At 53.0% G+C, this 25,266-nt stretch overlaps 1 protein-coding gene across 1 annotated transcript in view; it reads left to right on the top strand.

Annotated features, from left to right (window-relative positions):
- HCN4 (hyperpolarization activated cyclic nucleotide gated potassium channel 4) overlaps positions 1-25,266 on the top strand; it is a 106,337-nt gene that overhangs the window by 66,156 nt on the left and 14,915 nt on the right. The window contains exons 4-7 of the mRNA XM_064722202.1: positions 7,220-7,438; positions 21,031-21,177; positions 22,309-22,549; positions 24,368-24,532. Coding sequence (XP_064578272.1) covers positions 7,220-7,438; positions 21,031-21,177; positions 22,309-22,549; positions 24,368-24,532 — 772 coding nt within the window. The remainder of the gene's footprint in view (positions 1-7,219; positions 7,439-21,030; positions 21,178-22,308; positions 22,550-24,367; positions 24,533-25,266) is intronic.

Raw genomic sequence — 25,266 nt, 5'->3', positions numbered from 1 at the left:
ACTCAGCTCCTCATGCCAGGGAGCTCAGAGGTGCAGGTGGCCTCATCCCCCTCCTGGGGGTGACCTGGCCATGGCAGGATGGCTTCAGAGCAGCAGATTTGGGGCACAATTCCCTCATCCCAACATTTGGCTGTGATGGCAGCAGCAGCTCCTGGCTCTCCCCATCCATCCCTCAGGCAGAGATGCAAGCTGGGCTTGAAGCTGCCAGCTGTAGTCACAGGGAAGGGTCTGCAAAAGTGGCAGGACATGGGACAGAGGAAGAAAAGAGGCAAATCCCAGCAGCAGGGATGGGGAGAGAGGGGAAGATGCATTCCAGAGGCAGGAAGGCTCAGCAGGCTCCAGGAGAGCAGGGGAGAGAGCTCCTATACAGAGCAGAGCTTTCCTCATGCTGCAGCCTTGAGAGCCTCTGAAGCTGGGAATTAAACTTGCCTTGGGAGATTTTTTTCTGCTTCTTCCCTGCAGCTAAATCACCTTTTTTTTTTTTTTTGTTCCACTTAAAAGAAGTGGAAAAAAAAATCATTATCTCTGGAAATGTGGGATGAAGAACTGGAGAGATGCCCCACCTATACTTCAGGGGGTTTCCACTGCAGAAGCTGTTCAGGAATATGCCAACCCCAAAATAGCCTGGGATTAGACTATTTAACAAAGAGTGCAGTAGTTCTTTGGGGAAAAAATAGGTTTTTCCTCCCAGTAATGTCCTTTAATCTCCTGAGAAGGTTTCCAGGCATGTCAGTGGGACCAGCAGTGGATGTGGATGGCAATATCAGTGAAACAATTTACATCTAATCTGGAGGGGAGTGTTGAGAGAGGCCACAGAGTCAGGAAACAAGAAACTGGAGCTCTGGGCTCTTGTCAGGCTTTGGTGGAAGGTTCCAGCATGGCTCTGTGTGATGGACACAGCTGGGAGGGGAGGGGAGAGGCCAGGGTGGCCTCTGTGCCAGGGATTTTGGGACATTCTGTACCAGCCTGGTGCGAGCTCCGAGGAGATAAATAAATATCCTTGTGTATGGCTGCCCTGATTGCACACAGGAGCCAGAAATTTGGGAAAAGGGGAATCTTCTGAAGCTGCTGCAGCCAAGGGGAGCTGCAAGTGAGGTCCAGATGCTTTGGAGGCTCTGTCTGTGAGTGTGTTGGTGCTGCTCTTCCTCTGCTCTGGGGTTTCCCACCACTTGGCACTCTGTAAAACCAGCCCTCATTTCCATGCTGCAGGGAAAGAAGATTCATCACCTCCCATCTGCTTCCTAAAGGTTTGATCCTCATCCAGGGGATTTGTGAAGGGTCTGCTGTTGCCAAAATCATCTCAGGGCCTCGATAAATCCCCGAGTCTGGTTCCTCTGGGTGTTTTCCACATGCCTCGTGTTCCATTGCAGCAGCCGTGGAAGCAGTGGGTGTCTGGCTGCTCCTGGAGCTGCAGGGCAGGATGTTTGCAGTATTAATTGCTGAGTCCCAATCCCAGGGGCTTCAGCATTAGCTTTCCTGCAGTGCATTTTATTAAAAAGTGGAAACACTGGTGAGTCAGCTGCAGAGTGTGTGCTGCTCCCCCCGAGCTGGCCTGGCAGCTCCTCTCCCAGAGATCCCAGCTCTGCTGAGCCCTGAAAGCTGCTGGGAGCACGTGGCCTCCTCCCCTGGGTGCTGTGCTGGCCCCACACACCCTGCAGGGAGGGCAGAGATCCCTGAGGGCAGGGCAGCAAACCCTGATCAGAGTTTGGCTGATCCATCCACCACAGCACATTCCTGGGGAGCTCTGCCCCTCCCTGCTCACAGCACCCTGCAGGGGCTGCTGATGGAAAGGGGGAAGAGGAATGGCTGCAGTGTGGGAGACAGCAATCCTGCATGGATCTGCTGTGATTCCCAGCTCCCCCCGAGCCTCTGGGCCAGCCCAGCCCTCCTGCCCTCATCCAGGCACAGGAATCTGAGGGAGATTCCATGTTCTAGAAAGTCTCAGGAGCAGGGCTGCTCCCATGGGGTGGGATCCTGGAGCTGAGGGTGACAGGCACAGGAATCTGCAGGAGATTCCATGTTCTATAACATCTGTCAGGAGCAGCAGGAGAAGGGCTGTTCCCATGGGTTTGGATCCTGGAGCCCAGGGTGACAGGCACAGGAATCTGCAGGAGATTCCATGTTTAGAAAGTCTCAGGAGCAGCAGGAGCAGGGCTGCTCCCATGGGGTGAAAACCTGGAGCTGAGGGTGACAGGCACAAGAATCTGAGGGAGATTCCATGTTCTAGAACATCTGTCAGGAGCAGGGCTGCTCCCATGGGGTGGGATCCTGGAGCTGAGGGTGACAGGCACAGGAATCTGAAGGAAATTCCATGTTCTAGAACATCTGTCAGGGCCAGCAGGAGCAGGGCTGCTCCCATGGGATGGGATCCTGGAGCCCAGGATGGCAGGCACAGGGAGTGCCCTCCCCAGCTGGGGCCAAAAGCAATCCAGAGCAGGGTGGGCAGGGCAGAGCAGCCCATAACTGGGAATAGTGACCTTTCCAGGGAATGCAGGGTGACAGGCACTCCAGGACTGCCCAGGGAGGCCAGCTGGGAGCAGTATGAGATGGGCACAGCAGCAGGGATGGAAGGGATGCAGAAGCACTCTGTGCACAGCCCTGGGTACAGGTGCCATGCCCAGGCAAGGAGTGGGTGCCCAGGTCTGGATCTCCAGGAGCACAGGGTGCTTGGGAGGGCTCCAGGAAAGGCTGCCTGGGACAGCTGGGACTGGGACACTCAGAGAACATCCCTGCAGTCAGGTGAAGGCCATGTGAGCTTCCCTTGGAAACAAGCCCAGAACAGGCAGGTTCTGTCCAAAGTGAAGTTTAACCTGTCGTCTCCATGTGTTCCCACCCTTTAAACTGGATCTGGAGGGGTGTCTTCCCAGCCCAGCAGCTCCAGGGTGGGCAGGGATGGTCAGAGACATCTCCTGAGTTCTCCAAGTGTTAATGGTGTAAGTCAGGCATAACATTGTCCTTTAGAGGCTTTGTCTGTGACAAAGCTGGTGCTGCTCTTCCTCTGCTCTGGGGTTTCCCACTTGGCACTCCATAAAACCAGCCCTCATTTCCATGCTGCAGGGAAAGAAGATTCATCACCTCCATGATTGGATTACATCCCTATCCCAAGAACTTCCAGTACTTCTCCATGTCTTTACTCATCTCACTCCTCCTCTCCAGGGAGGCTTCAAGCAGGCACACTCACATGTACATCAGAACCAAAATACTCTGTCAGACACCACACTTTTGCCTCCAGGTGCTTCTGTAAGGTACTACAGAACCCAGCAGTGCCTTTGAAGTGTTCCAGGGAAGAGCCTCCAAGTATTCAAAGGTGGATCTGAGACTCTGATGCCAGAGAAGCCCTTCCAGCACTGCCAGTGTGGATGTTAAAAACAATCCAGTCAGAAACTGCTTCAAAGTCATTTCAGTGCCTTTTGCAGAGTCTCATGGTGCCTCTGAGATAACCCCCTCTTAACTGTGAGCAGGCACAGAGCTGTAGCTCTGCTTTTGCATGCTTTGGGATTTGCTTAACGAGGAGGAGTCATTTTCCCCTTGCAGTTTAAGGCCTCATTTCCCTGCCCTGATGGGCCATTTTAGCCACTCCAGTATCTGTGGAGTGGTGCTGCAGTGGGGGCTGGTGTAGCTGGGTGTTAGATAGGGTATGGCTCTTACAGGAATGAGCTGTGGCACTGTGAGGCACCTGGTGCTGACAAACCCGTGGCCACACTGCATCTGGAACCTCTTCTAGTCTGGCCTCAAGTACTGAGGGCTTGACCTGTCTGCTCATCCTGGGGAAAACAAAAAACCTGAAAGCTAAAGAGGTACCAGGAGCTGAAAGTGAAGAATCATCACAGAGCATCCAGTGCTCTTCACACTTGGTACCCTGAAGGTAATTGCTCTGAAAGGCTTCCCCTTCACAGGAGTGCCTCTCTCTGAGCAGTGCTTGATGTGCTCAGGGTTTGTTTGCAAAGCTCTGTGTTTTCCTGCAGCTCCCACCCCCCAGTCTGTCATCCCTCAGCCATCCCTCAGTCTGGCACCCTCAGCCTGTCCTCACAGGAGCCCTGCTGCTGCTGCTGGGGCTCAGAGCTGTGCAATTCCCAGGGAATTTTGTGCATGCTGGATGTCAGAGTTTTGGATGACTAATTCCTACAAAACACTGGCAAGCTTCCTTGTAAACAGCACTCCTGAGCAGCAAGTTGCTGGAAGAATGGCTTTTAAACCTCCAGCCTGCCTGCTACCCAGATGTTCACAGCCACTAAAGAGCCTGGCTGCCAGTTTTCCAGCTCAGCTATTACTGCTCTGTCTGCCCAGATTCCCTTTGGAATTCCCTCAGCTTCCTTTGTCCCTGCTCTCAGGTCTGTGCTGGAGCTGTGCTGCCCTGTTAAACTACTGCCACACTGAACTCAGAGGGCAGCAGCATCCCTGCAACAGCCAGAGAGGAGTGGGGAAGGAATTAATTCAGCAAGGGAAGGGACAGGGCAGCTGCACTGTGCCCCAGCACCATGGGCTGTGACACTCCACAGCACTGGCAGTGAGCTCCCACCTTTGCAGGGATCAGCATTTGGAGCAGAGTGGCCAAATGTGACAGCTGCCTGCTGCTGCCTCAGCATGAGGGACAATGGATGGGCTAAAGTCCCAGCAGCTGCCATCCCTGAGTGCAGGGCTGTGGCCTCAGAGTGCCAGGAGTGCAGGGCTGAGGGAAGGGGCTCCTGGAAGGGCAGGATGCCTGTGGCAGCTCTGTGAAAGACCTGGTGCCCACACAGAGCAGAAGTGGGTCTGCAAAATGCCACAAAACCGGCGGGTGGAAACCAAAAGTGCCACAAAACCTGGGTGTGAAAACCAAAAATGCCACAGAACCTGGGGTCACTCAGCACTTGTTTGGCCAGGCTCAGATCCCAGCACAGCCTGGAGGCAGAGGAGCAGGAGGGGTCACTCTTTGGCCTCACACCTCTGGCAGCTCCTGTAGTCAGACCCTTCCTGTGCCCTGGCCAGGGGACAAACCCCCTGTGCCCTGTCCTGCCCTGTGTGCAGCTCCTTTGGGCTCCTCACACACGAGCCTAGGGCACAGCCAGCCCAGTCACCAATGGCCACTTTGTCTCTGGCCCCTCTCTCTTGGCTGCAGGGTGGTTTTTCCAGGTTCCTGCTCTGTTGGGAGGTGAGCCCAGACAGGCTGGCACCAGCAGCAGGAGCAGTGCCTGTGCCACCGCTCCCTTGTCAGCTCTGCTGTCACTTGTGTGGCTTTGCCCTTCTTGCTGCAGTGGGAATCAGGCCTGGCTTGCATAATGAAACTGAATCTGGCCAGGTAATGCTATCAGCTGCCTTTGTCCATGTGCTTATCTCCTAACCCAGCATCAGCCTTGGGCAGAGGTTCCATCCAGCCCTGTGCCCAGCTCTGTCACTGTTTGCTCCCTGTAAGGTCAGTGAGAACTTTCCATGGGCATCCGAGGCACTGAGAGCTGCCTGCAGGGAGGTCATCAGCCACCCCATGGCTGTGATGTGTCACCTCCAGGAGGAACCCAGTGAGTTCCAGAGCTCCCAGCACTGCTGGCCACTGGTGCTCTGGATGGAGAATTCCTTGTTTATTGCCAAGCCAGCAGCAGGGCTGTGCAGTGACCTCTGTGCAGTGACCTTCCAAGCTGCCACAGCGCCTCTCTCTGCAGAGCTCCATCCAAAACCTTGGCTCCTTCCAGGAACAGGGAGCAGCTGAGCAATGCCCAGTGCTGTCACCCAGCAGAGGCATTTTCACATCCTTGCAGGAGCCATGTGTGATGCCAGAGCAGTTACTTGTCAAGGTTTCACAGCAAGAACTTGCTGGCAGATAATACCCACAGGATGGTAAATGCACCTCAAGCTATTCCATGAGCTCAGGCTAAGCCTGAGTGCTGTCTCACCAGGGAACTTGTGCTGGTTTTTGTCTCTGCCATGCTGAGGTGCTGCCTGTGTGGAGAGCACAAGGTGTCTCAGCACTCTCTCCTGGCAGGATGTCGCTGCTCTCAAATGAAACCATTTGTAGTTCCTCAGCTCTCTGAAAAAGCCCAGTTTTGCACTGAGAAGAACTTGCTGTCCAGACATTACCAACTTCATTTTCTGCCCTTCTCATGTCCCCAGGTAACGAGCAGAGACCCTGGCCATTTTCTAAATTGCTGGCCAGTGATTTTCCTCACTCTCACATCCTGCTGCTGGCAGCCTTGCTCAGACTCTCTGTTTCAGTTCTCAGTTCAAGTCCATTTCCCAAGGGAGGAAATTATTTGCTTTAGCTCCCTCTCCCACTTGTGGGTCATTGTGAAAATCTCCCAGTGCATCATCTGGATTTATCCCAGGTTACCAGCAGGGCACCCTGGCTGCCTTCCCTGCTGGAAAAAGCACATGGAGTCTCTAAAAACCAGGGCCAAAATGGTGACCTCAGATCTGGGATCTAGGCTTGTTTTTCCAAATGGACTGAGCTGAGCTTGTGGGGCCATGAGGGCTCTGAAATTAAATTTCTTGTGTAACAAAGAGTAAATTTCTTGTATTGGGTGCAGTTGAGGGCATTGAGGTATAGGGTATTAGTGAGGGATAGAGGAGTTATGGGAGCTCTGAGGGCATTGAAGTGTAGGGGCTCAGAGATATGGGAGTTAGGGAGTTTGAGGGCACTGAGGTGTGGGGGGCTCTGTGAAGGATATGGGAGTTATGGGAGCATTGAGGGGTTTGAGGTGTAGGGTCTCAGAGATCTGGGAGTTATGGGGCCATGGGGGCATTGAGATGTAGGGCTTCAGTGAGGGATATGGGAATTAGGGGGCTATGGGGGCACTGAGGTGTGGGGGGCTCTGTGAGGGATATGGAGTTATGGGGGCTCTAAGGGGTTTGAGGAGTAGGGTCTCTGAGATATGGAGTTTAAGTGGGGTATTGGGGGCATTGAGGTATAGGGTCTCAGTGAGGGATATGAGTTATGGGGTCTCTTGAGAGGTTTGAGGTGTAGGGGTTCGGTGAGGTTTATAGCAGTTCTGAGGCTATGGGGACATTGAGGTGTAGGGTCTCAGTGAGGGATATGGGAGTTATGGGGGCTCTGAGAGATTTGGGGGTTGAGACCCCATATCCCTCCTTGCTTTCAAAGACCCCCCCAGCCCTCCAAGCTACCAAAGAATGAAATTTCCTGTGTAACACATCAAGGTGCCTCGGACAGGGATTTTGGGGTGCAGTGCCAGGGGTGCTTTCCTGGCCCATATCCCTGTCCCCGTGCTGAAGCTGTGCCCTGTCCCTGCAGAACGACTCCTGGGGGAAGCAGTACTCGTATGCCCTGTTCAAGGCCATGAGCCACATGCTGTGCATTGGCTACGGGCAGCAGGCGCCGGTGGGGATGTCGGACGTGTGGCTCACCATGCTCAGCATGATCGTGGGGGCCACCTGCTACGCCATGTTCATCGGCCACGCCACCGCCCTCATCCAGTCCCTGGACTCGTCCCGCCGCCAGTACCAGGAGAAGGTAAGGACAGCCCTGCTGGGCTGGGCTGGGCTCTGGGCTGGCTGGGGGGAGCCTGGGGTGGTCTGTGTGCTGTCTGTGGGGAGCCTGGGGTGGTCTCTGTGATATCCAGAGGGAGCCCAGGGTGGTCTCTGATGATATCTGGAGGGAGCCCAGGGTGGTCTCTGTGATATCCAGAGGGAGCCCAGGGTGGTCTCTGTGCTGTCTGGAGGGAGGATGTGGTGGTCTCTGTGATATCTGGACAGAGCCCAGGGTGGTCTCTGTGATATCTGTGGGGAGGCTGGAGTGGTCTCTGTGCTGTCCAGGGGGAGCCTGGGGTGGTCTCTGTGCTGTCTGGAGGGAGGATGGTGTGGTCTCTGTGATATCTGAAGGGAGCCCAGGGTGGTCCTTGTGATATCCAGAGGGAGGATGGGGTGGTCTCTGTGCTGTCCAGAGGGAGCCCAGAGTGATTTCCTTGCTGTCCAGAGGGACCCAGCACTGTCAGTGTGAGAGGCCAGGGCTCTGTTCCTTGCCCCCTCATCCCCATCCATGCACTCCCACACCCTCAGGAGGAAACAGCAGCAGGATCAGTTAGCAGCTGGGCAGGGAGATGGTTGTTGTTGTCTCTGCCTGTCATTGTACACCAACATTATCAATGTCGCCAGTACCTAAAATTTTAAGTCACTTCTTCCTTTCTCACATCTTGTTTCAAACCCCAAGTGAATGTTCCAGAATGTGCAGCTTTTGTTTAGCAAGTGCTCTCTTTGAAAGTATCCAGATTATTCACTCCAGTGCTCTGAGTGAAGCTGCAGAACAGCCCCCAAAGCCCAGATCAAGGCTCAGGAGCTCAGAGCAGGTTCCCCAGGTAGCTGTGGAATTAATGGCACCATTGTTGGACTGCAGAATGGAGGGCACAGTCAGAAATGTCACATCTGATCAGACTGCCACAGCCTCTGAATCTGTGAGCTGGGCAGGGCATCCAAAAAATGCAGCTGCCCTCAGTTATGGGGCTGGGGAGGTTTTATGGCCAGGTCTCGTGGGTACATTTGACCTGGAGATTAAGAAGAGGAATTGTTCCCATTCTGACCCTGCCAGGTGCAGTTTAGGTGAGAGAGGAGCTGTGATTCAAGTGGGGAAACTGTGACCAGCAGGCCCTGCTTAGGTGAATTTTAAGTCCAGGGAGGGGTGGAATGACCTTGGAACAGGTTTGAGACACAGGAATTCCAATGGGAGGAGAGCAGGGCAGAGAGGGAGAGCAAAGGAGACCAGAGATTGACTCATGCTTGGAGCATAGGGAAGATCCCAAACCACAGCTAGAGCTAACGGAGGGGAATGCCCAGGAGAAGAGTGTGGAGGCCTGGCATGCATCCAGAGCATCCAGAGTTTTAGCTCTGTGTCACAGCTGAGCCAGGCTGATCCCCACAGAGAGCAGGGCACGCCAAAGAGAAGGACACTGCAGCACTGGGAGTGCAGGCTGATCAAATCTCAGGATGCAGAGTATTTATTCAAATGTGTTTGAAGTAGCACAGAAGTCAAGGACTGATCTGCAAAGCCAACCACCTGGGCAGCCTGGCACAGGCAGCACTGCACCTGCAGCCCTGGGCACTCCGCGCTCTGCCTCCAGCCTGAGCTCACACAAGGGCACAGCTCGACCCTGGCACTGGGATCCCTGGCACAGCTCAGGGAAATCAGTGCCCAGGAAGGCAGCAGGGACTGCAGAGGGGGTGCCAGGGACAGTGGGGAGGGTGAAAGCCTCATTAGAACGTGGGGATGTGAGTGAGAGGGTTAACAGACCCAGGAGAGGAGCTCTGGCAGAGGGCACAGGGCTGAACCAAGGCTGTATTTCCTGTGGCAGGTTCATCTCCCAAGTTATCCTGTGAGGATCAAAGCCTCAGGGATTGAGTACACTCATTTTCCTCTCACAAATGGGACAAGTGATGGCCTAAAAACAAATATGTATTTACTTTGTGCATTCCTTAGCACTTGAATAGCCATGATTAAAATGAGGCTGCTGCGTGATTTGCAGCCCTGCAACTCAATTTAGTTCAGTCCTCCTGGGACAAAGTGTCTGCTGAAGCACATTAGAGAGAGAATCTCAACAAGTTTGGAGGTTGATTGCTAGGAGCCAGCAGCAATTGAGAGCTCTGCTGAGCACCCTGTGGGCTGTGCCTGTCCCTCAGCACAGCTCAGCCTGCAGGGGCCTGGGGAGCTGTGCTGGGAGTGGCCAAGGAAAGGGACACGGTGGAGAGGGAGAGGAACAGCACAAACACAGACAGGAGAGGAGGTTACAGCTGGAACTGCCCTGGGAGGCTCTGCTGTGCAGGACCCTCAGGACAAGGCTCAGGAGTGGGGTTTTGGGGAGGTTTCACATTGTCCAGACCTCTGCCAACCCACTGGTTCTTCCCTTGGACAAGCAGGGCTTTGGAAAAGAGGAATGAAAGCCAAGCTGTGCTGTCTGTTGGCTTCAGGAGCCAAGGCTTGTCTCACTCTGCCTTGGATTCTCTGAACACTGGGACATTGAATCTCTGTCAGAATCTCCTCCTGGAGCCTCTCCCTTCATGCTGTGCTGGTTGTGCAGGGCTGGGTGCATCCATGGGGAGGCAGGAGCCATGGGGAATTCAGAGGGAGCTGCTGAGGTTCCTGGGTGCCAGGGCACAGTCCCTGTGGCACAGAGCCCTCCCAGCATGGAGGCGGCACAGCCACGGTGCAGAGCCAGCCCTGGCCCTCCAGATGGGAGCAGCTCTTTGGATGGGGCTCTCTGAAGGGACTCTGACCTCCAGCCCCAGGGGCAAAGTGAGGAGGGACCTGTCTGTCCCATCACAGCTTCCCATGGTCACAGAGTCAGCAGCAGGATCAGGAGCTGAGCTTCCCTCTTAACCTCACCTGGAGTTGAACTCCACAGTACCTGGCACGTTTCCTGCACATGAGACACCAGCACAGCTCCTTCCTGAGGGGTTCTGGCAGAGCAATGTCCCCAGGTGCTGTTGTGCAGTGTGGAGTTGTACCTGAATGGATGGGACAGCTCTGACCAAGAGCTGAGCCTGTTCTCACCCAGGCCTCCCTGGCACTGTGCTCAGCTGGGCACACCTTCCTGACTTTCCAGAGCCTCATCTCTGCTCCCACATTCATTTTCTGTCACATCTGTGGGTTGAAAGAGTTTATTTTTGAGCCCATGAGTGCCAGAGCTGGTGCAGGTACTGCTGAAGGGGGTCAAGGACAGGAGCAGGGGTGCAAGACCCTCTGCAGCTGTTGATGGATCAGCTCCAGCCTTTATTCATCACTGGCTGCAGAATTCCCCCCCAGCCTGTGTAACTGGGGCTCACATCAGAGGAAGGTTGTTCCCTGCCCAGGAGAGGAATAAACCAGCCAGATATGCCTGTTATTTTCATGCTTTTTGCAGGTTCTTCTGTTAATTTCTTTCCCTAATCCTGCAGCTCAGCTGGATTAGTATTTCTGTCAAGTCACCCTCTCCTCCTCCCCAGTGCTCTGTAACCTTGAGGGTGGGGAAGATGATGGTGCTGCTCTCTGCAGCTCCTTGGAGCAGGGCAGGGATGCTCAGCCCCCATTGTGAGAAATGATACTCACTTCCAAAAATTAAAAGGTTTATTAAAACCTTATCAAAAATACAACAGAAAACTGAATTGAGAAAATATTATCAGGAGCACCAGGAGCAGAGGATGTTTCCCACCATGTGCTCATCCACACAATGGAGGTTTTGCCTTTTAACCCTTTAGTTTCCCCCAGAGTTCTGTCCATCTGTCCAGTGGTGGAGATCCCTTCCTGACATCTTGATTGGAGCTCAGGTGCTGCACAGTAAGGAGCTGACCCTCCCAAATGTCCCAAACCCAAGCAACTCCCTGGTAACAACACAAGGGGGGTGAAACTTAACTACAAATCTATAAAACTTCTCTTAACACATATATATGATATTTCCTTTTAATTGTGAGAGTCACCCATCACATCACTATCCCAGTCAGGGTCACTTTCCCATCCCAGTGGGTGCAGGGAGGCTCAGCTCCCCAGAACACCCAGAGCAGGGACTGCAGTGATGCCTTGTGAAGGCTGACCTAGAACAGAGGCTAGATTGAGCTAAAGAATAAAGTAGGGATTTATTAAAAGGATATCCTCAATGGATCCACCTTGGGCAGCACAACCCCAAATGGCCAGAAAATGGACCACAGGTCATGGGGTCTCACACTTTTACAAGTTTTGGTCCATTTGCAAATGGGAGTTAATTGTCCAATTACAGCTCCAGCCCATGCAGTCCCATCCTTCAGTCCATTGTTTGTACTCTTGGGGCTGAGATCTGGATCCTTTGTCCTTGGTCCCAGCTAGAGCAGGAATTGTTTTGTCTCCCTGCTTTGTGCACAGAGCTCACCATCCCCTGACATGAAGCCCAGACCCACACACTAAAGCAGCACAGAATGTGAAAATATAAAAGCAAAAACCTGAGGCATCGCTGAGAGGCAGAGCTTGCTGCTGTCAGCACTGCAGAGCCCACTGAGCCCTAATCTCTCCTTCCAGAGCCTCATCTCTCCACTCCTCCTCCTCCCTGAGCAGTCCATGCAGTGCCTCTTGTTCTTAAAACACCTCTTGGCTCTGGGTAGGGGCTTCACTTTCCCTTTCATTGGGCTCTTCACAGCCTCTTTGCCTGGGCTCCCCCAGCCCAGGGCAGCTTCACAGTGGCACCCCAATAATGCTCCTATGGAAATCCTCATGTTCAAGGGTTCCTTTTCTTGTTAAAGAAGAATTTCAAACATGGCCAAGGTCTTTGCCATGTTTAGATCAGAAGTGTTGCCCAGCAGTGTCTCTGAAGCAGCTCGTGCTGCAGCAGGATTGCAGGGGACACTGGAGACAGAATCACTTCAGAACCCTGCAGAGCACTGCCAGCACCCCTGAGCTCCTCACACCTCTGCACACCCCACAGCTGATCCCTGCTCTGCCTTTCCAAGCACTTCATTGTGCAGCTGGAACATTGCAGCCCTCCTGTCAGCACCCTGAACTCAGCAGAGAGAAAATGGGGAAGGTTTAGTCATGGGAAAGGCTGAAATAAAGCAACTGGAATGTTCTGTCTCTGTTTGGGATGTTGGACCACGATTTGTTGGGGAAGAATCCAGACAGTGCCCAGGCTTGCCCACTGCTCTGAGAGCTGGGGACCTGTCCTGGGGTCAGGCAGTCCTTGCTCCTTCTTGAACACCAGTATAATAATAGTTTTAGTTTAATAGTATAATAACAGTTTTACTATCAACAAGTTTAAAGAGGGATTTGGGCTTTTTTATGCTCCATGAGGAAACAGTGGAACTCACAGCTCCAGGGTGCTGCAGAGCTCCAGAGTCTCATTAACCTCAGAAAATTTAGACAAATTGACTTGAGGAAAACCTTTCAGGTGTTGCTGAGTGCCCAGATGCAGATCCAGCCCCTGGCATGGGAATCCCAGATCTGCTTTGTCAGTGGGCAGGAGCTGGAGTTCCTCTCCTGCTCCCCATGAGCCTGAGCAGGGAACTGGGGGCACAGATCCTGCCTGGATAATCCCAGCAGCCTGGCAGCTCATTAACCCTTTGCTGGAGCTGTGGTGGGCACAGACACTCTGTGGTGGCTCTGGGAGCCTGCAGTGGGCACACATTGCCACTGCTCCCTGCCACTGAGCTGCCAGGGGGAACCTCACATGCTCTGCCACTCTGGGCAGGGTTGGAAGTGACATTCCTGAGAGGATTGGTCACCAGGAAGTTCTCAGGGATTGTCCCCACATTCCCTGAGCTCACAGGCATTCTGGAGGAGTCTCCTCCTGGGCCAGCACCCATGGTGGAGGTCAGGGAGCTGCAGACTCACTCACTCCTTGGGCAATGTGTGTGAAGGAGAGGGCAGGGAGTGCAGCACTCCAGAAATTAAAGGTGTTTGCAGCACTTAATCAAATGCAAAATGTAATCAAATTTCCTAATTGGAAAAAGTTTGGAGAGCCTGGCTTTATCCTGTCATGCCAGCGCTGGGTTTTTGTTCCCTCTGTGCAGAGATGGCCTGAGCACGGCTGTGTCCCACACTACTGTCAATCAAAGCAGCCTGGGCTGATAACAAGGCTGATAAATGATGGCTCCAGTGATGGTGTCAGGTCCCAGCTTTGCTTTTCTGCAGTCAGGGGGTTCTGGCTGCTTTGCAGAGCCAAAAGAATGCATGAAACAGGTAATGGGGTGTTCGTGTCAGCCAGAAACTCAGAAATTGTGTCAGTTGGTTTAGGTTTATTTAATCCTTTCCCTGAAAGAATCCTGGCTTGGTTAGAAAACAGAAATGTTTGTTTCATGAAAACCTCATAGCTTCTTTTCAGAAAGCCTTGAGGTGCAAACTGCCTTAGCCAGACCAGGGCTGAGCAGTTCCTGCTCCTGCAGGAGAATGTGTCACTGGTGAATTTACACTTAATTTACCCATTCCTGAGAGCAGGCTCATTCTGAGGCTGTAAAACATGGCAGAAACAGCTCAGATTGTGACATTTCCACCTGGCCTGGAAGGCAGACTGGTCCTTCTGCCCTGTGACCACCATGTGGCACCTGCCTATGTTGTCCTGGCAAGGGAACCTCCCTGCCTTGGCAGCTCTTCCACCCCAGGGAGAGGTTTCAGACTTCAGTATCAGTCTGGGAATACATGTTGGCACAGGAGCTGTGTATAAATAAATAAACAGATAAATAAATAAATAAATAAATAGCTGAAGAGCTGATGCTGCAGCACACACAGCCCCTGCTCCCCTGTCCCCATCTCCAGCCTTTGGGGGCACATCTCACCTCATTCCCCCACTTCTGCTCTTCTGCTGGTCCCTTTGCCCTGTCCCATTCTGGATGTGTGGCTTCAGTGACCTGACATCTCCACAATGTCCTGGGATACTTCTAAAGATGGATTGGCCATGGCCAGAATTGCCCTGTGCTGGCCTGGTGCCTGCTGGCAGGATGTGGCCTCTCCAGCCCAGCCAGGCTCTCCCTTCAGGGCCATTCCAGGGCAACCAGGCTGTTCCATGGCCCTGATGTGCAGGTTTGTCCATATTGCATCCCCTGGGCATGCACAGGATTAGACCTTAGACCACAACATTTCATGCAGAGGGATTTGTCCCACAGCTCCTGGATCTGCCTTCCTCAGAGCCCTGAGCAGCAGAGGTGTCAGAGGCAAACAGGGGGTTCATCAGGCTCATTATTGGTCCTGCTCAGCCCAGTGCCACCTCCCAGCCCAGGAAGGGGATTGTCCAAAATCCCTGCCTGAACAGGAATGGGATTGTCCAAAATTCCTGCCTGAACAAGAATTGGATTGTCCAAAATCCCTGCCTGAACAAGAATGGGACTGTCCAAAATTCCTGCCTGAACAGGAATGGGATTGTCCAAAATCCCTGCTTGAACAGGAGCTGATGGGACTGAAGGGAGGCAACTCCCAGTGCCAGGAATGTGGACAGAAAGTGGGAAAAAAGCTCCAGGAATTGTCTGTACCACAGAAGAGATCAGGAGCCTGACCCTGGGTGAGATAATTCCCCAAGGTACTGTGCAGTAAGGGAAAGTGTTGCAGGTTTCCCAGGAGGTGACACTTGAAAGTCATTTTCTGGTGGGAATCTGACAAAATGAGCACAATGAGGCAGGGCCATGGTGCAGGAATCAATGATTGCAGCCTTTGGAAAGGCTCACAACCAGGACATCACACAAAGCTCCTGCAGAATGGAGGGAGCTGCCAGCTTTTTGTCACAGAATTTCTGTTGTTCCTTAAACCCCTCCTGTGACTCCATGAGAATGACCATGAGTAAGCTGTAGGATAGAATAGATCCTGAGGGTAGGAATATGAATGGCTTAAGAGAGAAAAAACCCAGAAGTCAGCATTTCCTTGGGTTTGATGATTCCTGAGTGCTGAGGAGCTGCACTCTAATCCTAATCAGAGACCAGGGAAAATAAACCACTGTGTCCTGTCAGCAGGCTCCATGTGGTGAATCCCATGGGCTGATTTTCCCCCTGATCCCCTTGGAGAGCCCAGTGTGGCAGCCTGAGAGCTGGGACTGTATGTATATTGTAATTGTATAATCTTTAAAAGAAAAGGGGGAAATGTGGGGGCCTGAATATATATTGTATTGTACGACCTGTGTGGGTCTGAGTTGCTCCAAACGAGCTGCAGCTGCGGGGTCCTTAGTTGGGCAGCAGCTGTAGCTCGTGAAGGTAACTGAGATAAATAGGGGTGGGTTGAGAGCCCAAGAGGAGCCCCTGAGAAGACATGAAGGACTGTGCTGCAGAGAATGGAGAAGAGCCCAAGAGGAGCCCCTGAGAAGAAAGGAAGGAGTGTGTGGCAGAGAATGGAGAAGAGCCCCAGCAGAGAGGCAAGAACAACGCTGCAGCGAAGATTACAACAACTGGTGCCCCGTGTGAGGAAGAATATGCAGCCAAACATTGAGAGAAGGTATGGAATCCCCCGGACAGCCGAGAGCTGTGGCAGCCTGAGAGCTGGGACTTCGGAATATCAGCCAAGAGAGCTGGGACTATAGAAGATAGGACAGCTGAGAGCTGTGGCAGCCTGAGAGCTGGGACTTTGGAATATCAGCCAGAGAGCTGGGACTATAGAAGATAGGACAGCTGAGAGCTGTGGCAGCCTGAGAGCTGGGACTGTAGAATATAATATGGCCTTTGAATTAAGGAGCTGTAGCAGCAGAAAGCTGGAAGAATATGGCCTTTAAGGAAAAGAGCCTTGGAACATCTAAAGACAGCCGAGAGCTGTGGCAGCCAGAGAGCTGGGACTGTATAGGGATATGTATATATTCTATGTATGTATCTAAAGACAGCCGAGAGCTGTGGCAGCCAGAGAGCTGGGACTGTATAGGGATATGTATATATTCTATGTATGTATCTAAAGACAGCCGAGAGCTGTGGCAGCCAGAGAGCTGGGACTGTATAGGGATATGTATATATTCTATGTATGTATCTAAAGACAGCCGAGAGCTGTGGCAGCCAGAGAGCTGGGACTGTATAGGGATATGTATATATTCTATGTATGTATCTAAAGACAGCCGAGAGCTGTGGCAGCCAGAGAGCTGGGACTGTATGTGTATTGTAATTGTATAATTGTTAAAAGAAAAGGGGGGAAATGTGGGGGCCTGAATATATGTTGTATTGTGGGATCTGTGTGGGTCCGAGTTGCTCCAAACGAGCTGCAGCTGCAGGGTCCTTAGTTGGGCAGCAGCTGTAGCTCGTGAAGGTAACTGAAATAAATAGGGGTGGGTCAAGAGCCCAGGAGGAGCCCCTGAGAAGGCAGGAAGGACTGTGCTGCAGAGAATGGAGAAGAGCCCCAGCAGAGAGGGAAGAACAACGCTGCAGCCAAACAGAGAGAGAGAGAAGGTATGGAATCGCCCGGACAGCCGAGAGCTGTGACAGCCTGAGAGCTGGGACTTTACGTGTATGGCAGCCAAACAGAGAGAGAGAGAAGGTATGGAATCGCCCGGACAGCCGAGAGCTGTGACAGCCTGAGAGCTGGGACTTTACGTGTATGGCAGCCAGAGAGCGAAGATTACAACAGCCCAGCTGTGCTCAGGGTAGCTCCTAGGGGTCCTGCCCTGAGCTGAAATGCTCCTCTGGAACCTCCTGCTCCTCCCACAGGTGCATCTCTGGTGGCTTCTGTGGCCTCCAGATGTGGAAATATTTGTGAGTGGGATTAAACGCAGTGCCACAGGGATCTCAGGCTAATCCTGGGAGGATCCAAGCAGTGCCAGAATCATGGAATGTGCAGGAAGGGACCCTCAGGGATCATGGAGCCCTGCACAGGACACCCCAATAACCCCCCTGTGCTTGGTGGTTTTCACCTTCAGAACTGCAGCAAGGTTGAGTCTATTCAGTGATTTATCCCTGAGGGCATGGAAGGAGTTAAAAATCCTCACTTCTCTTTGGGCTGTGAGTGCAGAGCTTTGCTAGAAGGGGAGGGAAGTGGTGAGAGAGGAAGGAAAGTGGCCAGCTAGAGGAGCAAAAATCCTCAGCTGAATGGTTTCCTTTTGATATATTAATACCTCCTTCAAGGGCTATCTGAGTTAAAACAGACTTAAGAAAATGAGCTGGGATTTAAATGGGCTCGATTGTCTTCAGAGAGATTGCAATAATTCCTAAATGAGTGTTTTGAGTTGAACTCAGAGAGGCCACTAAGCTCTGAGCACAGGTCAGGCTGGGGACAGGGGACAAGTGGGAGGCTGAGCAGAGAGGAGGAGGAGGGGAAGGGGTGGAAGGCAGCAAAGGGACACCAAGTGGCTCTAGAGAGCGCCAGCTGAGCGTGCCATCATCTCCCTGACCCCACAAGAGTGGGGCCTTCAGCAGCTCCAAGGCAAGGGGGAAAACCCCAGTGAATCCTCAGTTTCTCAGCCATGGAAAGAAGGGGTTGATGCTCTCAATTCTGACCCCATCTCTGCACAAGGGAGAGCTGAGAGTCCCAAAACCCTCGTGGCTGAGAGGAGGGAGCACCAGCAGAGGCAGGAGAGACAAGATCTCCCTCTCCTTAACCATGACAGAGAATGATGGCTCCTTATTTCACAGCTTGCTTTTATAACCCTGATTTCCATTTGCAATGGGAAGCAGTACCTTTATTTGTGGGGGAGTAAATTTGTCCTGTTTTCCCTGGGAGCCTTATCTGGGGACAGTGGTGACAGGGGACTCTGACAAGCCCTGGGGACACTGCAGAGCAGTAATTTATTGCTCTTTGTTGCAAAGCCATAAATCCATGTTCAGTGGTGAATAAGCAGAGTCCCAGTGCATTTTTGGAGCGTGGGGATGTTTTTCCCTAGGAGCAAAGGGCAGTTAAGATGGACAGCAGGTGACAGTGGAGCAGAGGACAGGGACAGGGGCAGGTGGCTGCAGCAGGTGAGGAGAGGCTCCTGGTGACACTGGTCACTGCTCCAGCTCAATCACTGCACTAAAGCTGAGAGCCTCGGGATATTTTTGGCAAATCATTTCTTCTACAAAAATGCAGCATTAAAGCAAGCAGAGCTCTTGGTGGATTTTAGATGAATTTAATAAACCTGAGTCAGCAGAAGCTCGTGCCTCATGATTTCCCTTTCCCTGGTGAGAGTCCCACACATCCTGTGCCTGGTTTGTCCCATGGCTGTCTCAGGCTGCAGTGCCTCTCCAGTGACAGGAGACATCAAAAAACCTGAAACCTTCTGCTTGGAGCACCATAACCTCCAAAACTCTCTTTGGGTGAGTTGCCCACAAGGGAGCTGCTGTCCTCCACTCTGCTGCTGCTTTCCCCTTCCAGCCTCATTTCCTTGGGGCACCCAGCACATCCTGTCCTGCCACAGCCATCCCTGCAGAGCCTGAGCCACTCAGGTGGCAAAGGGACAGTGGCAGGTGGGGACTCCCTTGCCTTTGGCCAGGCTGGAGGGATCAGGAGTATCTCCAAGCAGTTGCTGTGCTTTGGGAATGCCAGGAAGCCCTGAGTGTCCCCTCTGCCACCTTGGCTCCTTGGAGTGATGCCCTCTGTGCATGGTGGCAGTGCCAGCACAGGCTGTTCCTGGAGCAGGAGCTCTAACAAGCACAACTTCACTAATCAGGCTCTCCTGCACTAAAGGGACACTCAGGGACACATTTATGAGGGAGAAGAAGGGAAATAGGGCTGGGAAAGGAGCAGCACAGTCCTTCTGTCAGCAGTTAGTGCAGTACACACTGAGGATTGTCCTGTACTGAGAGCAGTGTGACCATTCCCTGCACACACCTTGTCCTGCAGCACCTGCAGGGCAGCAGGACCCTGCTACAGCCCTGGCCCTTGGGGAGGTGTCCTTCACTCACAGAAAGCTCCATCCATCCCCAAAGCTCTGCCATCAGTCACTGTGTGCTCTGTATTCCACTGGAACTGACCCCATGGAAATGTGAACCAGCAGCTGAAAATGTGGAGGGATGAGGGTGAGTCCTTGGGGCACAGGAGCGAAGAAAAGGGGAAGAAAGTGATGGGAAAGCAAAGGTTCCATCATGGCAGGGTGGGCAGGAGCACAGAGGGGGGAAGCAGAGGCTGGGAACTGCAGCTCCAACCCAAAAACTGGGGTGTTGATCCAGGTGTGCCCCTCTGCCTGTGAGGCAGGTCCTGTGCTTGCCCTGCCACAGCCCCTGGGGCTGTGACAGCCCTGGAGCCCAGCTGGCCCCTGTCCTGCCCTGTGCCCTGGAAGAACCTTCCTGGGCTGTGGGTTTGTGATTCACACTAGATGAGAGTAAAAGGAGCAGGCTGCTGCTGTGCCACACTCAAGTTTTTATTCTGTATTCTTCTGAAGGTGAGAGTTCCAAGGGGATGCAGTGTTATCTCTGGTGTGGTAGCAGCAGTGAAACAACTCCTGAGTGGGATCTTGAGTAGGCAAGGAGGTAGTGAGTGAGCAGGAAGGGTCTCTAGCATATACAGTATAGGCTAAATATGATTATAAACTAATGAGTTTAATGCAAGGTTTTAGTTTTGCTTTTTTATCTAATCATGTCTTAATTCTAGTGGTCTAAGAATTCACTCAACATTACTAGAATATTACTAAGAACGATGTATGTATTTCTGTCAGTTTTTGTTGTTCATGGGAACACTGTATCTAAAAAATGTGAACAACAGGTTGAATTTACATTTGGTCTGGGGAAGGGTAACTTTATGGAAATACCACTACTATGGTAGAATTTGCCTAAGGACAAAAAGGCCTCTGCTCTCTGCTGCAGCTTTTTAGACACTCAAGGCACTTAGTGTAAGTTTCTACTAAAAGCTAAAATCTATATTTCTATTCCACTTTGTGGCTTCATGTATCTCAGTTTCTCTGGGGTTTCAGTTCAGTCCCTGGGCCTGGATTCCTTTCTGGGCCTGTGCCCTGAGGGGCTTCCATTCCAACACCTGGGGTCACCTGGACTCTCCTGCTCCCACCCTGCACACTCCTGTTTGCTGGGAGGGCACCCCCAGCCAGGCACTCCTTCCTCAGCCCTGCTCCCAGCTGGGGCTGTGTCATGGTAATTAGCCCCCAGCCAGGTAACAATTAGCATTGACTCCATGTGTAACAGAAGGCTGATTAATAATAATCTTTATTAAGAGACTCATTGCTCTTTTATAGACAGATACAGGTTAACCTAATTGGTCCCTTAGTCCAAACACCATCACCATTGGCTAATTAAGAAACCACCCTTTGATAAACAAATCTCCATAACACATAATGTTCACAATATCAGGTGCAGCAAGTGGAGATAAGAATTGTTTCTTATACTTTTCTCTGATCTTCTCCCAGCCTTTCCCAGGAGGACGCCTGGGGAAGTTGTGTTTGTCTCTGTGGCCAGGGAGCTGCTGCCCCAGGGCTGTGTGGAGGGGAGCACAGAACACCCAGCTGAGGATGAGTTTAAAGTTAAACCATGGGACAGCAATTTGGGGAACACAGCAGGGCAGTCTGCTGTGGTATACACCCCATGGATGGCACAGAACCTCCCTGCTGCTGCAGGGGAAGGGAACAGGCTGCCCATGAGTTTGTGACATGTCCTGGTGGCCTCATGTCTCCCTGCTCAGTACAAACAGGTGGAGCAGGACATGTCCTTCCACTGCTGCAGATAAAGGGAGCAGGGCCAGTATGTGCTGCCCACGAGTTTGTGACATGTCGTGGTAACTGGTGGCCCTTGTGTGTCCCTGCTCAGTACAAACAGGTGGAGCAGTACATGTCCTTCCACAAGCTGCCCGCCGACATGCGGCAGCGCATCCACGACTACTACGAGCACCGCTACCAGGGCAAGATGTTCGATGAGGAGAGCATCCTGGGGGAGCTGAGCGAGCCCCTGCGGGAGGTAAGAGGGCAGCCAGGGGGCAGGGCACGTTCCCAGCACCTCTGGCAGCTCTGGAGCTCCTGGGCCAGGGGCTCAGGAAGCTCCCAGCTCATGTGTTTGGCTAAAACTTGGCATGGAGTGCTGGCATCATCCATGCCCGACTCACCCGGGGGTCATAGGAAGGAGGAGCCTTCAGAGAAGCCCCCTTTCCTGCTTAGCTGCAGCCTGGCAATGCAGGTTGTCCCTGTGATGTCACCAGTGTGTCACCCACCAGCTCCAGAAGGGGCCTGCCTTCTGTCTTTGTCCCTCAGCAATGTTCCTCCATGGGAGAGAGAAAAGCTGAGCAAGTGCCAGCCAGGATTTAAAACTAGTTTTGCTGAAGTCTCAAAGGGGACCCCTCTGAAAACCCCCATGGGGGAACACAGATGCTTCCCCAGCTCTCTCTGTTCCTGCTCCAGTTATCCCTGTTCATGGAGTGCTGTGCTGGGTGATGAGCTCAGCACCACGTCCTGAGTGGGGGCTGCTGGGGCACAGAGCAGCTCCTGAGCTGTCACCCCTGCGAGTGACACAGAGCCCCAGGGGAGGCACAGCCTGGCTGTGGTGACAGCTGAGAGCTGAGCTGGGCTTTCTGCAGCCAGGGTTGATGATCCAGCCCTACCCAGTGCCTGGTGAGCTCCTCTCCCTCCTCTCCTGACACTGTCCCCATCTGCCCGGGATCGTTCTCCTCCTGGGCACATTTGTGCTGTTCTACAGCTCATTGACAAGCAAGGGCAGCAGAGAACCAGGGGCTGCCAAGGTGAGTTATGACACCTGCCCAGAGAGGAGCCCTGGGCTTTGTCAGACAGCATTTCACTGCTGCTGTGCTCCCTCACAGCCCAAGGTTTCCTGCAGAAACAGGAATGCTGTGTTTGTTTGGGAGGTTTGAGTGTTGTCCCTGCTCAGGGGAGGCAGAGGGGTGAAGGCAGTGAGTGTGGCGCTGGCTCTAGCACTGCTCTGAGCATCCAGAGCCCATCCAGCCACACCAAGGCACAGCCACTTTATCCCACTTTAAATGCACAGGTCAAGTGGGGATCCTCACAGGTCATTATGTGCTGACTAACATATGTGCATCCTCTCCTCTTCCTCTCTCTCCTTCACACCCCACCTGCTCAGGAGATCATCAACTTCAACTGCCGCAAGCTGGTGGCCTCCATGCCCCTGTTTGCCAACGCAGACCCCAACTTTGTGACGTCCATGCTGACCAAGCTGAAGTTTGAGGTGTTCCAGCCCGGGGACTACATCATCCGGGAGGGCACCATCGGCAAGAAGATGTACTTCATCCAGCACGGCGTGGTCAGCGTCCTCACCAAGGGCAACAAGGAGACCAAGCTGGCTGATGGATCCTACTTTGGAGGTGTGTGCTGCTCCCTGAGCCTCCACAGGCACAGGGCTGCTGTGCTCAGCCATTCCTGGATCCACGTGGGACTGACCCCAGCATCTCCTCCTCCATCTCTGGGCAGCTTCCCAGACAGGGGGTGTGTCACTGGCTGGGGGCTGTGTACAAATCACAAATGGGGTGGGACTGCTAGGAACGTGCCTTGAGCTGTTTGATTTTCCAGCATCAGCCTCATTACATGGTTATGACAATGGGAAGATGCCAGCAGCTCACATCCCTGGCATGTTTTTGGCCTGTCAGTTCTCCATAGTCATGGAAATGGGGTTCTTCTCTAGAACCTGCCTTTGTCCTGTTGATGTTGGGTATCACCAGCTGGGGGCTGTGTACAAATCACAAATGGGGTAGGACTGCTAGGAACATGCCTTGAGCTGTTTGATTTTCCAGCATCACTCTCATTACATGGTTATGACAATGGGAAGATGCTGTCAGCTCACATCCCAGGCATGTGTTTGGCCTGTCAGTTCTGCACAGTCATGGAGATTGGGTTCTTCTCTAGAACCTGCCTTTGTCCTGTTGATGTTGGGTATCACTGGCTGGGGTCTCTGTACAAATCACAGACAGGGTAGGACTGCTAGGAATGTGCTTTGAGCTGTTTTATTTTCCAGCATCACTCTCATTACATGGTTATGACAAGGGGAAGATGCCAGCAGCTCACATCCCAGACAGGCAGGTTGCAGGACAAGCTCTGAGTGCACCACCTCTGATGATCTGCTGAGGGGAGACAGAGCAAAACCTTCCAGGCCTTTCCTCTAAAAAATTCTTATTATGCATTTCCCACACTCCTGTTACTCCTGGTTCATGTGGAACAACCTGTCTGCACCTCACTTAGGTACAAGGGTTTTGCAGCCTGGCATTTGGAGCTGGAGGGTTGGAGTCAGGATCCCCTGACTGCCAGATGGGATTGAACTTGCCTGTGACATTCCATCACAACTCCTCACACACGTGGCACTGTCTCCTAAGCATCATTTCCTTGGGAAAGCAGCCTGGGAGCACACTCAGAACCTTGTGGTGCTGCTGGAGCAGGGCTTTGGGGAGGCTCAGCATGGATCCAAGGAAAGGTGCAGGAGGATTGGCACCCAACACCCACAGGGAGCACAGTGCTGTCACTCTGCAGCCCACACCATCTGTCCTGAAGTGCCTGTCTCTGCTGCCCAGGCTCTGTGCAAGCAGTGGAAAAGCAGGATTTGGGAGCTCTCTGTTGGGTGCTCAAGGAGCTGTGGTTGAATGCAGGGCTTTGTGTTCAGTTACCAGCTGAGCAGTGAGGAGTGTGTGACAGCAGTGTAAATACACCCCAAGCTGGGAAGTGCCACTGATGTGGCTTTCCCTGACAGTGCTCATGGCATAGACATGAAAATCCTTGAAAACTCAGGAAAGACAAATGTTCCAGGTACAGAGATCAAAATTACAGCCAGGCACCAAAGGCACAGATCAGCACAGAGCCTCTTTACAAATCTAGAGACAAGTGGCTTCAATGAGAGCACGGCTTGACCTTCTGCTCCCAGTGCCCACAAGGAGCTGGAGAAACACAACTCCTCCAGTGTGAACCCACAGTGCTGCCTTTGATAATCCCCCAGAACAAACCTTGTGTGCCTGACTGGACCAGCAAACCCCTGAGGGTTTGGTGTGTGGCAGCTGCCTCAAGCGAGTCAGTGTGCACACAGAATGTGAACTGTGGCTGTTTTCTGTGGGAGGGGAGGCTGGCAGGGCACTGCAGGGAGGGTTGCAGGGGTGCTGTGGTGCTGCCCATGCCCTGTCTGAGCCTCTCTCTGCCTGCAGAGATCTGCCTGCTGACGCGTGGCCGGCGCACGGCCAGCGTGCGCGCCGACACCTACTGCCGCCTGTACTCGCTGTCCGTGGACAACTTCAACGAGGTTCTGGAGGAGTACCCCATGATGAGGAGAGCCTTCGAGACTGTGGCTCTGGACAGGCTGGACAGGATTGGTGAGTACAGGGGGGAGAGTCTCCTTCCTTACCTGCTGCCTTGGCAGCCCTTCTCCAGGCTTGGTGTGCTGCAGTTGGGAAGTGATGGAGATCCCAGCCTGGCTCTCCTTGTCCAGCTTCAGCTCCCTCAAGGACTCCAGTCTAAACCTACTGGGGGTAAGTTTAGGTTGGATTTTAGGGAGAAATCCTTCCCTGGGAGGGTGGGGAGGCCCTGGCACAGGGTGCCCCGAGAAGCTGTGGCTGCTCCTGGATCCCTGAAGTGTCCAAAGCCAAGTTGGACGCTGAAGCTTGGAGCACACTGGGACAGTGGAAGGCATCCTGGACTAGATCACCTTTAAGGTCCATTCCAACCCAAACTCTTCTGGGATTCTGTGATGGTCACAACTCACAGTGACCCACCCCAGGATGCTCCCTGTCCTGTGGGAGACACAACCTGTGCTGCAAACATCTTTTCCAAGTGTCTCTTCCCCAGCTAAAGACCAGGAGAGCATTCCTTGGTCACAGCCAGAGGTGTGTAACAGAGATGAAGTGACTCATGCAAAGGCTGCGGAGCTGAGGAGCATTTTGGAGTCCCAGTCTAACTCCTGCAGCTCCTTATCCATCCCCTCACAGTGCCTGCATTCCCAGTGCTTTCCTCATGGAGCTCTGGGCACAATGCAGAGGGCCAGGAAGATGATCAGGGGAGGGGGATAGGGGCTAAGCTGGCATCCCAGCAAGGGGTGCAGTGCCTCTGG

The sequence above is a fragment of the Zonotrichia leucophrys genome, chromosome 10 (genome assembly GCF_028769735.1).
Source record: "Zonotrichia leucophrys gambelii isolate GWCS_2022_RI chromosome 10, RI_Zleu_2.0, whole genome shotgun sequence".
NCBI classification, from domain to species: Eukaryota; Metazoa; Chordata; class Aves; order Passeriformes; family Passerellidae; genus Zonotrichia; species Zonotrichia leucophrys.
This window is presented reverse-complemented; position numbering and strand designations above follow the sequence as displayed.